The sequence below is a fragment of the Chelonia mydas genome, chromosome 24 (assembly GCF_015237465.2).
Source record: "Chelonia mydas isolate rCheMyd1 chromosome 24, rCheMyd1.pri.v2, whole genome shotgun sequence".
Taxonomy (NCBI): Eukaryota; Metazoa; Chordata; order Testudines; family Cheloniidae; genus Chelonia; species Chelonia mydas.
In genome coordinates, this window is record NC_051264.2 from 5,397,358 (window position 1) to 5,412,609 (window position 15,252).

The following is a 15,252-nucleotide window of genomic DNA, read 5'->3' on the forward strand; positions in this document are numbered from 1 at the left end:
TGTACATTTTACACAATCCTACATTTGAACAGAAGAACAAGATGTGACACTAGGCTGTTTAGTGTGCAAGCCATGTTAGTAGACTTACTAAATGTAAATTCTTTAACAAAATCAAGCTACAGGCTTCTGGCTAACATAATTTGGCCTCTCTTGTAATAAGCAGACCTTTTTAAAGGCTAAGCACATAGTTATCTCAGCTATAAAAATACAGCAAGCACTTAGATGTCTAGTGAAATTCTACCCTAGAAGTTTAAATATAAAAAACTTACTTCCTATTGCCTTGAACACCAGAATATGTTAGTATGGAATGGAGTATTTTACGGTCTGACTGCTAATACCAAGACCCTAATACATTTTGGCGCTGTAGGCATCTCCTGCATGACAGAGCATCCTACAACATGGGCAACTAAAACCACTGCTTTTCGCTACACTCTGTGTAATGAAAAACATGTCATTTAACTTGAATGTAAAAAAACACGCAATTGTATAAAGATCCATCACAGCCACAGTTAGGGAAATGCTTTTAATAACGTACCAGTCAAAACTTTGGACTTTTGTACAAGGATCTAAACATGCTTTACAAAGGTAGGCGTGGTTATCTCAATTTTACAGGAGAAGGAAGAAAAATTACTCAGATGGGAAAACTGAAGCAGAGAGGGACAGTGACTTGGTCATGGGTATGCAGCAAGTAGAACCCAGGAGTCCTTATTCTCATGCCTGGACTACACTTAAAATTTAGGTCGATGTAGCTATGGTCCTCAGGTGCGTGAAAAATCCACACGCCTGAGGGTATGTCTACACTGGGACTTGGTCGGCAAAACTTTTGTCATTGAGGGATGTTAAAAACAAAAACAACCACACCCCAAACAACAAAAGTTTTATCAACGAAAACCGCCAGCGTGAACAGCACTTTGTTGGCAGAAGCACTCTCCTGCCGACAAAGCCACTGCCGTTCATGGGGGGGGGGGGGGGGGGGGCAGTTTTTTGTCGACAGGAGAGCTCTCTCCTGCTAAGAAACAGCAGCTACACTGCATGGCTTTTAGCAGCATAGCTGTAGCAGGACAGCCGTGTCGCTAAAAACCGTGTAGCGTAGCCGTAGCCTGAGTCACAGCTCTGTCAACCTAACCCCCAGCGGAGACACAGCTAGGTTAACAGAAGAGTACTTCCTATCCTCGCTTGCGGAGGTGGTGTTCCTACAGCGATGGAAAAACACCTTCTGTCAGCATAGGCTGCATCTACACTATGGGGTTAAGCCAGCAGAGCTAGAGCATTGTAGCTATGACAATATAGTCCCCTTAGTGTAGACATACCCCCACTCCCTAGATATAATGTTCACTGACACCTGAAGCCTACAGCTGTCCTTTGCTCCAGGTTATAAGAAGAATGCCATCCCTGCTGTGCTATCTTGACTTGTATTGCAGTAGCACCCAGAGACCTCCACTCAGATTGGGGTGCTGTACAAACACCTAGAGTGACAGGGTCCCTTAAGAGTGACCAACAAGGTCTATGAATGCCCAGCACCCTCCAAGCCTGCCAGCCCCTCTGGATCCTCAGAAACTGGAGACTAACAATACAACTGCTTTGGAGAAGGAGGAGGTGGGGATTAACAGGGGCTTAGTGCCCAGCTCTTCAGCACACCCCTCCCCGTCCTATATAAGCAATGGCACAATCAGGGTAGGGATGAGAAGAGAAGAGGACAGCCCCTCTGCCTCCCCATGCACAGGTCTCTCTGACCCAACCCCCCCACCTCCTATCCTGTGTCCAGCTGCCCCCCAGCCCCTGTTCTCCCTATATCTCCCCCTCCCCACCAACTCCTTTCCATCACCCTCTCCCCTCCTCAATTCTCCCCCAGCCCCTCCTCTCCCCAGCCCCATCTTCCCACATCCCCCACCCGCAGTTCTCTCCTCAGCCCCCCTCCATCCCCCTCTCCCCACCCCCAGTTCTCCCCCAGCCTCTTCTCTCTCCCTATTTCACCCTCCCCATCCCCCATCTTCCTCTACCCCCATCCCCCTCAACTCCCCTCCATCCCCCTCTCCCCACCCCCAGTTCTCCCCCACCCTCGTCTCCCCACCCCCAGTTCTCCCCATTCCCCGCCCCCTTCCCACATCCCCCACCCCCAGTTCTCCCCATCCCCTGCCCCCTTCCCACATCCCCCACCCCCAGTTCTCCCCCACCCCCAGTTCTCCCCATCCCCTGCCCCCTTCCCACATCCCCCACCCCCAGTTCTCCCCCACCCCCAGTTCTCCCCATCCCCTGCCCCCTTCCCACATCCCCCACCCCCCTCTCCCCACCCCCAGTTCTCCCCATCCCCTGCCCCCTTCCCACATCCCCCCCCCCAGTTCTCCCCCACCCCGCTCTCCCCACCCTCAATTCTCCCCATCCCCTGCCCCCTTCTCACATCCCCCCCCCCAGTTCTCCCCCCCAGTTCTCCCCATCCCCTGCCCCCTTCTCACATCCCCCACCCCCAGTTCTCCCCCCCCCAGTTCTCCCCATCCCCTGCCCCCTTCTCACATCCCCCACCCCCAGTTCTCCCCCCCCCAGTTCTCCCCATCCCCTGCCCCTTCTCACATCCCCCACCCCCAGTTCTCCCCCACCCCCAGTTCTCCCCATCCCCTGCCCCCTTCTCACATCCCCCACCCCCAATTCTCCCCCACCCCCAGTTCTCCCCATCCCCTGCCCCCTTCTCACATCCCCCACCCCCAATTCTCCCCCACCCCCAGTTCTCCCCATCCCCTGCCCCCTTCTCACATCCCCCACCCCCAGTTCTCCCCCACCCCGCTCTCCCCACCCCCAGTTCTCCCCATCCCCTGCCCCCTTCCCACATCCCCCACCCCCAGTTCTCCCCCACCCCCCTCTCCCCATCCCCAGCTCTCCCTCAGCCCCTCCTCTCCCCATATTTCACCCTCCCCGTCCCCCATCTCCCTCCCCCACCATCCCCAGTTCTCCCCCACCCTCCTCTCCCCATCCCCCGCCCCGGCCCCAGGTCTCTCCCCCGCCCCCCCGCCGGTTCTGCCCCCGGCCCCGCCTCACCGGTACAGCCGCTTGGTGTGCAGCACCTTGGCCTCGGGCTCGCCGCTCTCGCCGGGGGTCCCGCTGCCCTGGCTCATGGCGCCCGGCAGGGGGAGGCCCGGCGCGGCCGGCTCCTTCCCTCCTCAGCAGCGCCCGCTCCCTGCCGCCTCCTCCGCCCCGCAGCGCGGCCGCCGCAGCCACCGGCCCCGCGCGGCCGCCATCGCTCCGCCGCGGCCCTCTCCCCGCCCCCGCTCGAAGTCACGCGAGACTTCGCCCGCCTCTCCCGTGGTCTCTCGAGAGCGGGACTGCCCGCCCATGCCTCCGGCGGGCAACATGGCGTCCGCTCCGGCTTCACCGCGCGAGATTTGGCGGCTAACCCCCCCACCGCCAGAACTGTCGCTCTCCGCTGCCAGGACTTAGTGCTGGCAACATGGCCGCCTCCTAGCTTCAACTGCCATTCAAATAAACTTTATTGACAACACATGACTTCGGCAGACAAAAGGGGGAAGGGGCGAGGCGAGGCGAGGCTGCAGTGGGGATGGGGACAAACCAAGGCTTACCCCCACCCTCTGAGACGGCAGGGGCCTCAACAGGTGCAGACAGAAGGGGGCCTGATTCTCCTGTCACTTAAACCAGTTTAAATCCTGTAACAGTAATGGAGTCCCTCCTGATTTACACTGGTGAAACTGAAGCCAAATCTGGCCCGGAGAAGCCAGGACCTAGGACTTGACATAGGTGCAAGTCAGTCAAGCTGAAAACTCTAGGGGATCAGGCACTGGACTGGGAGCCAGGAGACCTTGGTTCTGTTTTAATTGGCCCCACTTTCACACTGAGGATATGCTTTTTAATTCGTGTGTAAAGGGTTAAGAAGGGATTAATCGATATTTAATAAAGGGTTGGAGTCTAACAGGTTGCTTATGAATAGAGCCCCACCAAATTCACGGCCGTGAAAAACGTATCACGGACCATGACATCTGATCTCCCCCTGTGAAATCTGGTCTTTCGTGTACTTTTACCCAATACTATACAGATTTCATGGGGGGGTGGGGAGGGGACGGGACTACCAGTGTTTCTCAGACTGGGGGTCCTGACCCAAAAGGGGGTCGCAGGGGAGTCGCAAGGTTATTGTAGGGTGATCATGGAATTGCCAACCTTACTTCTGCACTGCCTTCAGAGTTGGGTAGGGTGACCAGGTGTCCAGTTTTCGACCAGAACACCTGGTCGAAAAGGGACCCTGGTGGCTCTGGTCAGCACTGCCGATCAGGCCGTTAAACGTCCGGTCAGTGGTGCTGCCCGGCTAAGGCAGGCTAGTCCCTGCCTGTTCTGACACCACGCTGCACCCTGGAAGTGGCCAACAGGTCTGGCTCCTAGGCGGGAGGGGCCACGAGGCTCCGCAGGCTGCCCCTGCCCCGACCACCGGCTCCACACTGGAACCGGCCAATGGGAGATGGGGGGGCGGTGCCTGTGGGTGACAGCAGCGTGCAGAGCTGCCTGCGTACCTCTGCCTAGGAGCCGGACCTATTGCTGGCCACATCTGGGGCCTGCCTTAGCGCCCCCCACTGCGCCGCTGACTGGGAGCCGCAACCCAGAGACCCAACCCCCTACCCCAGCCTGGAGCCCCCCCAAACCCAGATCCCCTTCTTCACCCCAAACCCCTCATCCCTGGCCCCACCCCAGAGCCTGCACCCCCAGCGCTTAGCACAACAAGGACTTGATTTCAGTGGAGGTCCCAAGTGCAACTGCAATACATAATATAATTAATCCTTAGGAAATCCACCCCGTATTGTAAGTCACGTAACCTTTCTAAAGACAGTAGGTTCAGGGTAGATCAGTGCTTGGATGTGGGACCTAAGGGAGCAGAATTCAAACATATGTTGAGATTATGTTAATAATTTGAATCAACAGGAGCAGCGTGTTCTGAGTAAAGTCCAGATCTCCACCCATTGGGCAGTGCTGTGATGCGATGGAGTGAGGGAAGATGAGTGTCTCTTCCTTAATTCAGAATTCTCTTTCTTTTCTGGGGTATTTAATTACAATTTCTGTAATTAGATCCTAAACATAATCTGACTGTGGGTTGTTTTTTGTGGGGAAGGTGGCTAGTATAATCAGGAGCCATGTTAGCTCTGTTCCCTCGTTTCATTTCACTAAATTGCTCAACATGAAAACGAATCTTGGAGTGTTTGCTTGGAGAAGTGGCTATGAAGATGTTTTAACTGCTTCTTTCTGCCTCCAGGGTCCTTGTGAGTTATCCCAAATAAACACAAATATGGAGGGCACCTTCCTGGTTTCCTTACCCCATGCAGTTTAATCACCCAAACCATTGTCCAATCCAGGGGTTTGTACATACTGCAAACTAAATATTGATCTAAGATTTTGATGCTGGGGTCAGCACTTATGCTGACATCACTCACATCTGCCTACACACACACGGAGTTTATATTACACCACACTCATATGTGCATACAGATAGATCCACACACTCCAGCACTAACACACGTAAACATCATAGTCACATATTATGCTTTCAACCCACACGGACACACACAACATACACCGTACTCGTATACACACAGACACACCCACACATGCCGCTCCCTACTTATTACATACACAACATATACACGTGCTCCACATTTATATACACACCATACTTACATATATACACACACACACCACACAGCATACGCGGCATATATGCACACTGCAAATGCACCAAATAAATAAGTACACACGCAATGCATGTGTGAGCACATGCACACACACACACACCTCAAAGATACATGTGCAAAGTTCAAACAATGCAATTACATACACATGAACAGGAAAACACAACACACCAACCTGAATGCATAACATAACACATCTATACATCACACGTCCATGCTTTCACAACACAAGTATACAAAAGCATGTTAATAATAGTAATAATAAGGCACATATGCAAATCACACAAACATGCATGTGCAACACATGTATGGACCACACAAACACGCACACACAATACATGAGCACACCATACACAACACAACATAACACACACACACAACCTCTGGGAACAGCCTTTTCTGCCGGCTGATTCAGTAGGTCCAGTGAAGCAAAGCTGCCTCTGCCCCTTTAATTCCAGCCACACCTTTGCTGGTTAAACAGGTTTAAGGTCCAGGCAAAGGGAAGAAGCCTCAGAAACATTCACAACCGGGGACAGCCATCCGCAAAACTGCTCCACTTTCCAAGTAAGCAGCCCAGCAGGGAAACAGATCTCTGCTTTACTTTATTCATTTTCTCTTGCAGTCTGGTCGAGTGGAGGGGTTGTTCGGAAGATGGGTGCAGGAGGGAGTTTTGTAGGTTGCCTGAGTGTGTGTGTGTGCATGTGTGTGAGAGAGAGAGAGGGACAGACTGACAGACAGACTCTGGAGACCTGGTTCTGCCACTGGGATGTAGTGTGACCTTGGGCAACTCATGTCACCACTCTGTGCCTCGGTTTCCCCATCTGCAAAGTGGGGACAGTGCTACTGCCCTCTTTTGTAAAGTGTTTCGAGACTTCTGGATGAAATGTGCTATGTAAGAGCTAGGGATTATTATTGGGTGTGCGGGATACACGTCAATACTTTATTTGTAACTTCTTTGATCCCAATCCCTCTCCCCTCCACCACTAACACTTTGGCAACCACTTAATGAGGGCCTCACAAGTGGCTCTTAATCCCCCACCCTATATTAAGCCCCACATGGGCACACTCCTACATCTCTTTAAAATCAACAGGGCCAGATGGTTTTAGTGGAGAGAAACTGACAGACACCAGCTGGGAATCTGCCCCCCTCCTCCTCCCCGGGGATCCCTCATGGGTGCAGTGAGTCTGCTGGTGGGGAGTGCAGTGTGGGGATGAATAAATTAACTATCCTAGTTGACAGATCTCAGTCAATCCAGGAGGGATTGCCAATATTCCCCATATGTGCTGCCATTTTTTTAAGAGTGATTAACATTGCAGGGGCCTTGGGCATTCATACATCTCAGTCCTTCCTAGTCTCCACCTGTGGAACATCATAGTCTCGTCTCCTGAGGGCTGTCATACTTCAATCTCATTTCGGTTGTTGGGTGGTGGTGGTGGCCTGTGAGATACAGGTCAGACTAGAAGATCTGGTGGTCCCTTCTGGTCTTCCCTTTATGACTCAGTGGTATTGTAATTGTTGGCCTGCCATATGTCGTGTATGCCTGCAGTTGATAGGTGCCTCCCAGTTCTTGTCGATCAGTGTTCACGCCGTTTCCTCTGGAGAGTTTTGCAAGATGTGTGCATCTCAACGACACACTACGCAATTTTGCTCACCACCTGTGTAATAAATATCCCTCCAGGTAAACTGGCAGGTCCCTGTAAGGATTGACCAGCTTGATTTTCAAAGGCGAAGAGCCCTGGCAAATGGGATGGGCTCTGCCAGAACTCACCCCTCCTGAAAATCAAGCCCTGCTCTTTTCATTGCCATCCGAGGTCCTGAACCCCAAAATTTGCATCTCTATTCCCAACATTCAGGGGTCTTTTGGTTCAGCCAACGAGGGGCCAGCCCCAGCACTGTAATCCAGATCCCAATTTCAGAGATGATTTGGATCCAACATTTAGGTTCAGTCGAGCGGAGGCGAGGCACAAAGTTCTGATCCAAAATCCGTGAAGTGTTTGGATTGGGTGTTTTTGAAAATTCATCCCATTATCTCTCTAGGAGTAGCCATGAAGGGTTTGTGCACATGGAGTTATTCTGGACTAGCTATTGGGCCTTACATTCAAACCCAAACTTAATCTGAATTCACTTTCAAGTGTAGACAAGCTGTCAGTTCTGTTCTAGATCGAGGCATGCCCAGAGTTTATAGGAGTGTTTGGATGTGGGATTTTACTCAGGGTATATCTATTACTTAACCCTTTCCTAGAGCTCCATAGAAACCGATCCTGTGGTTTTTTTCAGCAGCTGTTTCATCCCCTGGATTTAATCATTTTAAAAACAAATAGAATAGTGTTTAACTGAGCTCAGTGACACCGGTATACTTCCAGAGCAATTCCACCAACTTCAGCTGGAAGCAGCTTGACCTAGTGGGAGTCAGGACTCTTGGGCTCTCTTTTAACTTTGGAGGAAATGTGATTTGGCGGTTACAGCATGGACAGGAGGGTGACTGGGACCCAGGACTCTTGTGTTCTATTCCCAGCTCTGCCACCAATTTGCTGTGTGACCTTGGATTAATTGCCCCACTTCTCTTGGTGTCCCCAGTTTATAAAGGAGGGATGACAATATCTTGGAAGTGTTGATTAATGGTTGGGCTTGTGAGGGGCATTGGCCACTTGGGAAGGGTGATCTACAGGCAGCTCCTTATTGGTATCTCGTTGTGTATGTTCTTTGTCCCTCCATAGGTGGAGAACAGCAATGACAGAGGACAGCAACTAGACTCTGCACCCTTAAATAGGCGATACAGTCTATTGCCCGTACCACCACAAAGCCAGCCTCCCTCCGGGTCTGTCCCCAGCTGGAACGTCCCCGAAGGCCCAAGATGGCAGCTGCTGATCCTGTAGCTCACACAGAGAACGTGGCGCTGGTGGAGCTGAGAAAGGAGGCTCTGGAGCCCCCAGAGCAGAAGGTGGCCTGCGGCAGTGTCCAAGACAAGAAGCCAGGAGACCCTGATGCTCCTCTGCCATGGGACCAGTCCCGGCACTCTTCCGTGAGTGAGGTGGCCACAGAGCCCACCACCCCATCCCGCAAGGCACCTGAGACAGAGAAGAGGCCAAGCCCTGAGGGGAGCCGCACAGGCCCCGAGCCGGGGCCTCCTGGAGACAAGGAGGTTTTCCTCGGTTCCTCCCCTCTGCAGGAAGAGGAGGAAGAAGGGAACAGAATGCCTGAGGTGGCCATGCATGTTTTTGTCCCCATCGATCCCCACTGTATCGAGAAGGCCCCCGGGTGCCAAAGCTTGGCAGGGGGCAGCGACTGGAAGAAGAAGCAGCAGCAGCTGGCGGAGGAGGAGGCCATCGTTTGCTGTGAGAAGGAGAATGGCGACCCCGAGAAACTGGCCTTCCTGACCCACGGCCCCCTGAGCTGCCCCACGCGCTACGACGACCCAGCTGGCTACGACGGTGGCCAGACCAAGCCGCTTTTCAAGAGGCTGCAGTGCCTCCAATGCCAGGACTGCAGCTCTGCCAACCTCAAGGCCGTGGCCTCCATGATTGGGGCCATGATCATCTTCCCCTGCTTCGTGTACGGGGCCTATGTCTTCCTGCCCTTCGACGCCCCCCTGATGCCAACCATGAGCGCCCGGCTGGTCTACACCCTTCGCTGCGGAGTGTTCGGCACCTTCCCCATCATCCTAGGTGGGTGGAGCCGGGCGATTTGTTCCTCTCTGCCCTGGGGGGCTGTTCTGGCTCTGAGAGGCAGAGTGGCTGGCTATGGGGATGGGGACTGACTCTTCAGAAGAGCTGACCGCTCGCTATTCCCACTGGAGTCAGTAGGGAGCTGCAGGACGCTCAGCACCCCTGGAGAATTGGCTCATGGCCTACTCAGATCAGGAGTGACGGACAGCCATTCCCATCCAATGGCTGCTTGGTGGCTGTCATGAAACAAGATGGGTGGGTCTCAGCCCAGTGTCTAGTGACCACATCCCCCAGACCACCAATGTGACCATCACTAACCAGCCCCCTGGCTGGGAAGCTCAGCTGAGAGGCCAAGAACTGACTGGGCCATGCACTCTTTCTGTGCAAGTCATCAGGCTGAACGTGAGAGGGAGGAAGGATGATGGGGATGGGTCACTTGATGGATCACTTGATGCCCTGTTCTGTTCATTCCCTCTGAAGCACCTGGCATTGGCCACTGTCGGCAGACAGGATACTGGGCTAGATGGACCTTTGGTCTGACCCAGTATGGCCGTTCTTATGATCCAGTGGTTAGGTTGCTATCTGGCAACGCAGGTTCAATTTCTTGCCCTGTGTGACCTGGGCAAGTCACTGACTCTTGCTGTGCCTCAGATTCCCATCTACACAATGGGGTAACAACACTGCCCTGCCTCACGGTGGAGGGTTGTGAAAATAAATACATCAAAGATGGCAAGGCACCCTTTGCTGGCCCGACACTAAGGCCAGGTCTACACTTAAAATTTAGGTCTAGCTACATCACCTACGTATGATTTTTCACACCCCTGAGCAATGTAGTTACGCCGACCTAACCACCAGGGTAGATGCCACTCGGTTGACAGAAGAATTCTTCTGTCAACCGAGCTCCTGCCTCTCAGAGAGGTGGATTAACTACCATGATGGAGAAACCATCGATGTCCACCTCTTCCATCGATGTCTACATTATGGAGCTACAGCGGCATGGCCGTGTCACTATCATGCCTAGAGCGGACACATAGCCTCGCACTCTCCAACAGTCACTGTGCCCCCAGTCCTGGTCTCCACCCATCGCTCCTTGCGTCCCCCACTCAGTTCTCTCTCTCCAATCCCACCAGGTCTGATCGTGTACGGGGTCTCCCGCCTCTGCTTCTCCTCGGTGCAGCCCTTCGGGGAGCTGCGCCGGGAGGTGGAGATCCACCGGCGCTACGTCTCCCAGTCCGTTTACCTCTTCATCCTCTACTTCTTCAACATTGCCGTGCTGGCCACCTACCTCCCTCAGGAAGCCCTGAAGCTCATCCCGTTGCTCACGGGGCTGTTTGCCATCTCACGGTAAGCTCACTCCCCTCCCGCATGGCATAAGACCCCTCCCCAGGCTACGTTTAAATGGACCACGAGCTGAGAGCAATGAGTCTAAGCCCAGAGCAGAGCTAGGATCACGATGGGGAGGTGGGTTCTTTGGTCCTTCCGTTAATTTAGTGCTGGGGGAACATATCAGCATGGCTGGAGTTTGCTCCTTCATCCAGGAGACAGGAGAGCTTGGGTCCCGTCAACATTTAGCCAGGACTCAGAGATTAATACTGCTTCTCCCCCACTCATTTGGAAAGCACCAGGGGTCTTTGAAGACCACTGGAGGTCCGGCATACCGGATTTTAAATCTCATCCAAAGATGGCGCTTCCAGTAGCACAGCGCCCCCTAGTGCTGGGGGATTGGAGTCCATGCTGACTCAGAGGGGAGCGCGCCCCCTGCTGGGTCAACCCCCTGCTCCCTGCAGGATAACACCACACTGGGGAATAGGGGTCAGAATTGAGCCCCCTAGCTTCATGCTGGGGTGCTGGAGTCACCCTAACTCAGAGGGAAGAGTGTCACCGATTCCGTCACCCACCCGACTCCTTATCACCACACTGCAGCAGTGGGATCAGTACCAGGGCTTAATTTATGCCAGGGCTTGTTAGGGCTGAGCCCCGGCACCTCTGGGCTGGGCAGTTCAGAGTCCTGGCACCTCTGGGCTGGGCAGTTCAGAACCTCAGCACCTCTGGGCTGGGCAGTTCAGAGCCTCGGCACCTCTGGGCTGGGAAGTTCAGAGCCTCGGCACCTCTGGGCTGGGCAGTTCAGAGCCTCAGCACCTCTGGGCTGGGCAGTTCAGAGTCCTGGCACCTCTGGGCTGGGCAGTTCAGAGTCCTGGCACCTCTGGGCCGGGCAGTTCAGAGCCTTGGCATCTCTTTCTTTACAAATTAAGCACTGATCCCAAGGAGAGTTTCCCTCACTGAGGCACTAGTTTCCCCTGGTGCCACGCTGGCGTCCGTACTGACGCGAAGGGAAGAGCGTCTCCTAGTGAATGGGCCCCAATACTCCCTGGCTTTCCCCTAGAGGTCTTCCATCCTGCCAGCTTTGACTGTGGGCAGCTCCAGGATGGCTGCCCATGAGCGGCGCAAAGCCAAGACTCAGAGCGTTAAATCCCAAATCCTACGGTGTCCACCAGCCCTGCCCTCGGGCGGAGTGCTCCTCTGGCAACCGGGTCCTGTCTCCCAACACCCGTGCCTCTTCTCTTCCCCAGGCTGCTGTACTGGCTGGCCTATGCCATGGGCCGCTCTTTCCGCGGCTTCGGCTTCGGCCTGACCTTCCTGCCCCTGCTGACCATGCTCCTGTGGAACCTCTATAGCATGTTCATCCTGGAGCCCGAGAACATGGTCGCCACTGCCGCCAACGGCAAGCAGGACGCCCCGTCGGAGAAGCAGAGCCGGGCCGCGGCGCCCAAGATGAGATACTGGGGGTAAAAGACGGGACAAGGGGCTCTGGCAATTGGCAGCAGGGAGGTGGGTTTGATGGCGATGAACAGAGCCCGGATGGGGGGCTCGGCCGGGGCGCCCACATTTCAGTGCGTGAGTGCCCTGATGCCCAAGGGGCTGGTTTGCAGAAGCACTGAGCAACCCCCAAGTCCAGCTCCAGCTGGTGCAGGCTCTGAATCCCAAGCCTTAAGTGCTGAAATGAGTGGCCAGATACAGACCTGGCATGAGCCCCCAGTCCATGCATGAAAACCATGGGCCCAACAGCGCCTCCTACTGGAATCAATCAAGCAATTGCATTCCACCAGCTAATCAGCCGGCTTCACAGGGTTAATTCTGTCCTCCCTTTAACTTGATCCAGACCTCAACTAGCTATTTATATTCAAATCATCCTTTCTTCCGACCACTATACGGCAGGTGTTGGATAATTAGATCATGGAGTAACAGTCACCACTATGGAGCCTTGGAATAAGAAAGATACTTGCTAATAAAAGTGGACTTAACGTTTTCGCTGATAAGCCTCATTAGCTGCACTGTTAAAGGCGGGGAGATCAGGCGCTTAGCTCTGTCTGAGCCAGGCTAACAGACTAGGGGTATGTCTGTACGCTGCAGTGCACCTGGTGAAGACGTTCTATGCCGATGGGAGAGAGCTCTCGGTCTGCGTAAAAACTCCCCCCTCCGTGAGAGGCAGAATCTATGTTGGCAGGAAAAGCTCGTGAGGTGGGGGGGGGAGTTAGTTCAGGGTAACCGTTGCTCAGGGGGACGGATTTTTCACACCCTGAGCGACGTCGTTATACCAACATAGGTTTGTCGTGTAGATCTGGCCTCACTCAGGGCAGGGCTACACCGGAAACTTCAACGTGCTGGCGCGGGAACGCATTGAAGTGCGAGTGTGGTCACGCACGAGCGCTGGGCGAGAGCGCTCCTGGTAATCCACCTCCTCGAGGGGATTAGCTCCCAGCGCTTGGAGCCTGTCCACATTCGCGCTTTAAAGTGCTCAGACTTGCTGTGCTCAGGGGGGAGTGATTTTTCACCCCCCCCGAGCCAGCAAGTTAGAGGGCTATAAAATGTAAGTGTAGACAAGCCTTCAGAGGGTCACCGCGAAATACAAGGTGGAACAGATTATTTAGCATAACATATTTCAAGGGACCATTTAAGGTGAAGTGGCCCGTTAACACCCCTCCAGTCCTAGGGAGGAAAGGAATGGGGGGAAAGAGTTATTAGTGGGTTTCAGCTTGTTCAAATAAGCCATAAATCCAGCGTCTCTATTCCGCCCATGGTTTTTATTGTCTAGCAAAGTTAACGGGCCACATCCCCATGAACGGTCCCTTGAAATATGCGTTAAGTACTTCTGTTCCACCTTGCATTTAGCTGTGACACTGGGTTTCCCAGACCTGAACAACTCTGTGCAGCTGGGAAGCTGGTGTCTCTCACCAACAGAAGTTGGTCCAATACAAGATATTGCCTCGCCCACCTTGTCTCTCTAGACTGGAATAAGCAGCCAGAGCTGTGGCACTGTGATTTCACCCACTTTCCGGGGGGGACGGGACTTGCTTTGACTCATTCTTGCAAACAGGAACGTGTACAGCACCAGGGGCTCTTAGGCCAGACTGATGTACAGTCTTCTGGATTGTGTATTGATTTTGGCAAGGTGCGGCCATCTCTGAGGCTAACAGCTGTGGCTGGGGCTATTTTCCTTTCAGTTGTGAAACGCTACAGGGCAAACAGTGGATGGAGGGCATAGGGGACATGCAGAATCAGTAAACAGCTTCCCCGGGCAAGTGGAAGAACAAGTTTCATCAGTGGGTGGATCAGGATTGATTGGTATCGGGTCACTTTATTTTACTTAACCGCAGGCTGGAGTGGGCTTTACTTAATAATGGCTTTTGCAACCATTATGCTGGGCCTATTCCCTCCTGCTAGACTTCTCCCTACCCCGGGGAATTGGGTGAACTGTTATTGTCCCTGTAGTCTTCTCAGAACTCCCCTCGTGGTTCCTGAGAATGTGAATCCACCCATGGTTGGTTTGTTTGAATATACATTCTTTCTTTTAACCTATACAGCGCTAGGGCCAAATTAGCCATTGGGGATGTGATGAAGTCTGCATCACTTGAAGTCTTTAAATCAGGACTGGATAGCTGAGACAGAGATACTCTAGCTCAACCAGAAGCTATGGGCTTGCTGCAGGAATCACTTGAAGACGTTTTCAGGCCTGTGTTATACAGGAGGTCAGGGAGGCAGTGTGGTCTAGTGGCCTGCACTAGGACTCAGGAGATCTGGGTCCTATTCCTGCCTCTGCCACGGGCCTGTTGGGTGACCTTGGGCCAGTTGCTTCCCTGCTCCGTGCCTCATTTTCCCCATCTGTAAAATGGGGATCATGATCCTGACCTCTTTTGTAAAGTATTTTGAGATTGAGTGATGTACAGGGCCATAGAAAAGCTCGGGATTATTATTAATATAGTTCTGGCCTTCAACATCTTTGACTGAAATTCTGGCACCCCCCAGGCAGCCAGGCCTCCATTAGCCATCACCTTCCTCCCAAAAAAATCATTTGCAGAGAGCAGCACAGAGGTGGGGCGTAAGGAAAAGGAGGCATGGACTACATAGTTTTGCAGCGCGTGGCCCCCGGCCAAGCAAAGCATCTCTGTACAGTCCCTTGTGCTGGCTGTCCTTGCTTCTGTCAGGAGTGATGTACCCTGGGGGCTGTGACAGGGACTGCTGCCAGCTTGGCAACAGGGCATTTGGGGGGTTCAATTCTACTTTTTACCTTTCAGCTTTACCCTTCACATCATGCAAAGTTTATTGTTTCTAAATAGATTGTTTTAATCTGATGGCTGTTGTGTTGTTTCGGGGGGAGAGTTATGGGTTTTTTGTTTGGTTTGCGGTTTTTTGGCCTTGGTAACCGCTTTTGCTAAATACAGTGCAAGGTGTAAAGCAGCTCTATGTCCGAGTACTCAGTGTTCGGTACTGATTTTATCATCTTTGTGTGCAATATACATGAATAAAACCTTTCCCATGGGTTTCCCATCTCTCCTTGTTTTCCCCTTTAGGCTAGTTATGGCTTAGCAAAGTACGTTACCTAAGACTTTCAAGAATGCCTACTGATTTTGGC

The 15,252-nt window shown here is 53.2% G+C and overlaps 2 protein-coding genes across 3 annotated transcripts in view; one reads left to right on the forward strand and one right to left on the reverse strand.

The window, feature by feature from the left end:
* SMG5 (SMG5 nonsense mediated mRNA decay factor) overlaps positions 1-3,232 on the reverse strand; it is a 44,989-nt gene extending 41,757 nt beyond the window's left edge. Inside the window, exon 1 of one of the 2 annotated variants that reach the window (XR_006287351.1) lies at positions 3,031-3,232. Coding sequence is in view for 1 of the 2 variants with exons in the window: in XM_037882668.2 (XP_037738596.1) it covers positions 3,031-3,107 (77 nt within the window). In the remaining variant the exon portion in view is untranslated. The remainder of the gene's footprint in view (positions 1-3,030) is intronic. The other variant, XM_037882668.2, reaches the window with a different exon arrangement.
* A 2,490-nt stretch (positions 3,233-5,722) lies between these two features.
* TMEM79 (transmembrane protein 79) lies at positions 5,723-15,164 on the forward strand. Its single transcript, XM_037882780.2, has 4 exons — positions 5,723-6,239; positions 8,394-9,341; positions 10,472-10,685; positions 11,912-15,164. Exons 2-4 carry the CDS (start codon positions 8,531-8,533, stop codon positions 12,129-12,131), a joined length of 1,245 nt encoding a protein of 414 aa, XP_037738708.1. The 5' UTR covers positions 5,723-6,239; positions 8,394-8,530; the 3' UTR covers positions 12,132-15,164.
* The last annotated feature ends 88 nt before the right edge of the window (positions 15,165-15,252 follow it).

What these genes read in the sequence shown, in the direction of transcription:
- TMEM79 (XM_037882780.2), top strand. Translation starts at nt 8,531, where the DNA reads ATGGCAGCTGCTGATCCTGTAGCTCACACAGAGAACGTGGCGCTGGTG. An exon ending in CACCTTCCCCATCATCCTAG is followed by an intron (nt 9,342 to 10,471) that starts GTGGGTGGAGCC and finishes CAATCCCACCAG; the next exon opens with GTCTGATCGTGTACGGGGTC. An exon ending in GGGCTGTTTGCCATCTCACG is followed by an intron (nt 10,686 to 11,911) that starts GTAAGCTCACTC and finishes TCTCTTCCCCAG; the next exon opens with GCTGCTGTACTGGCTGGCCT.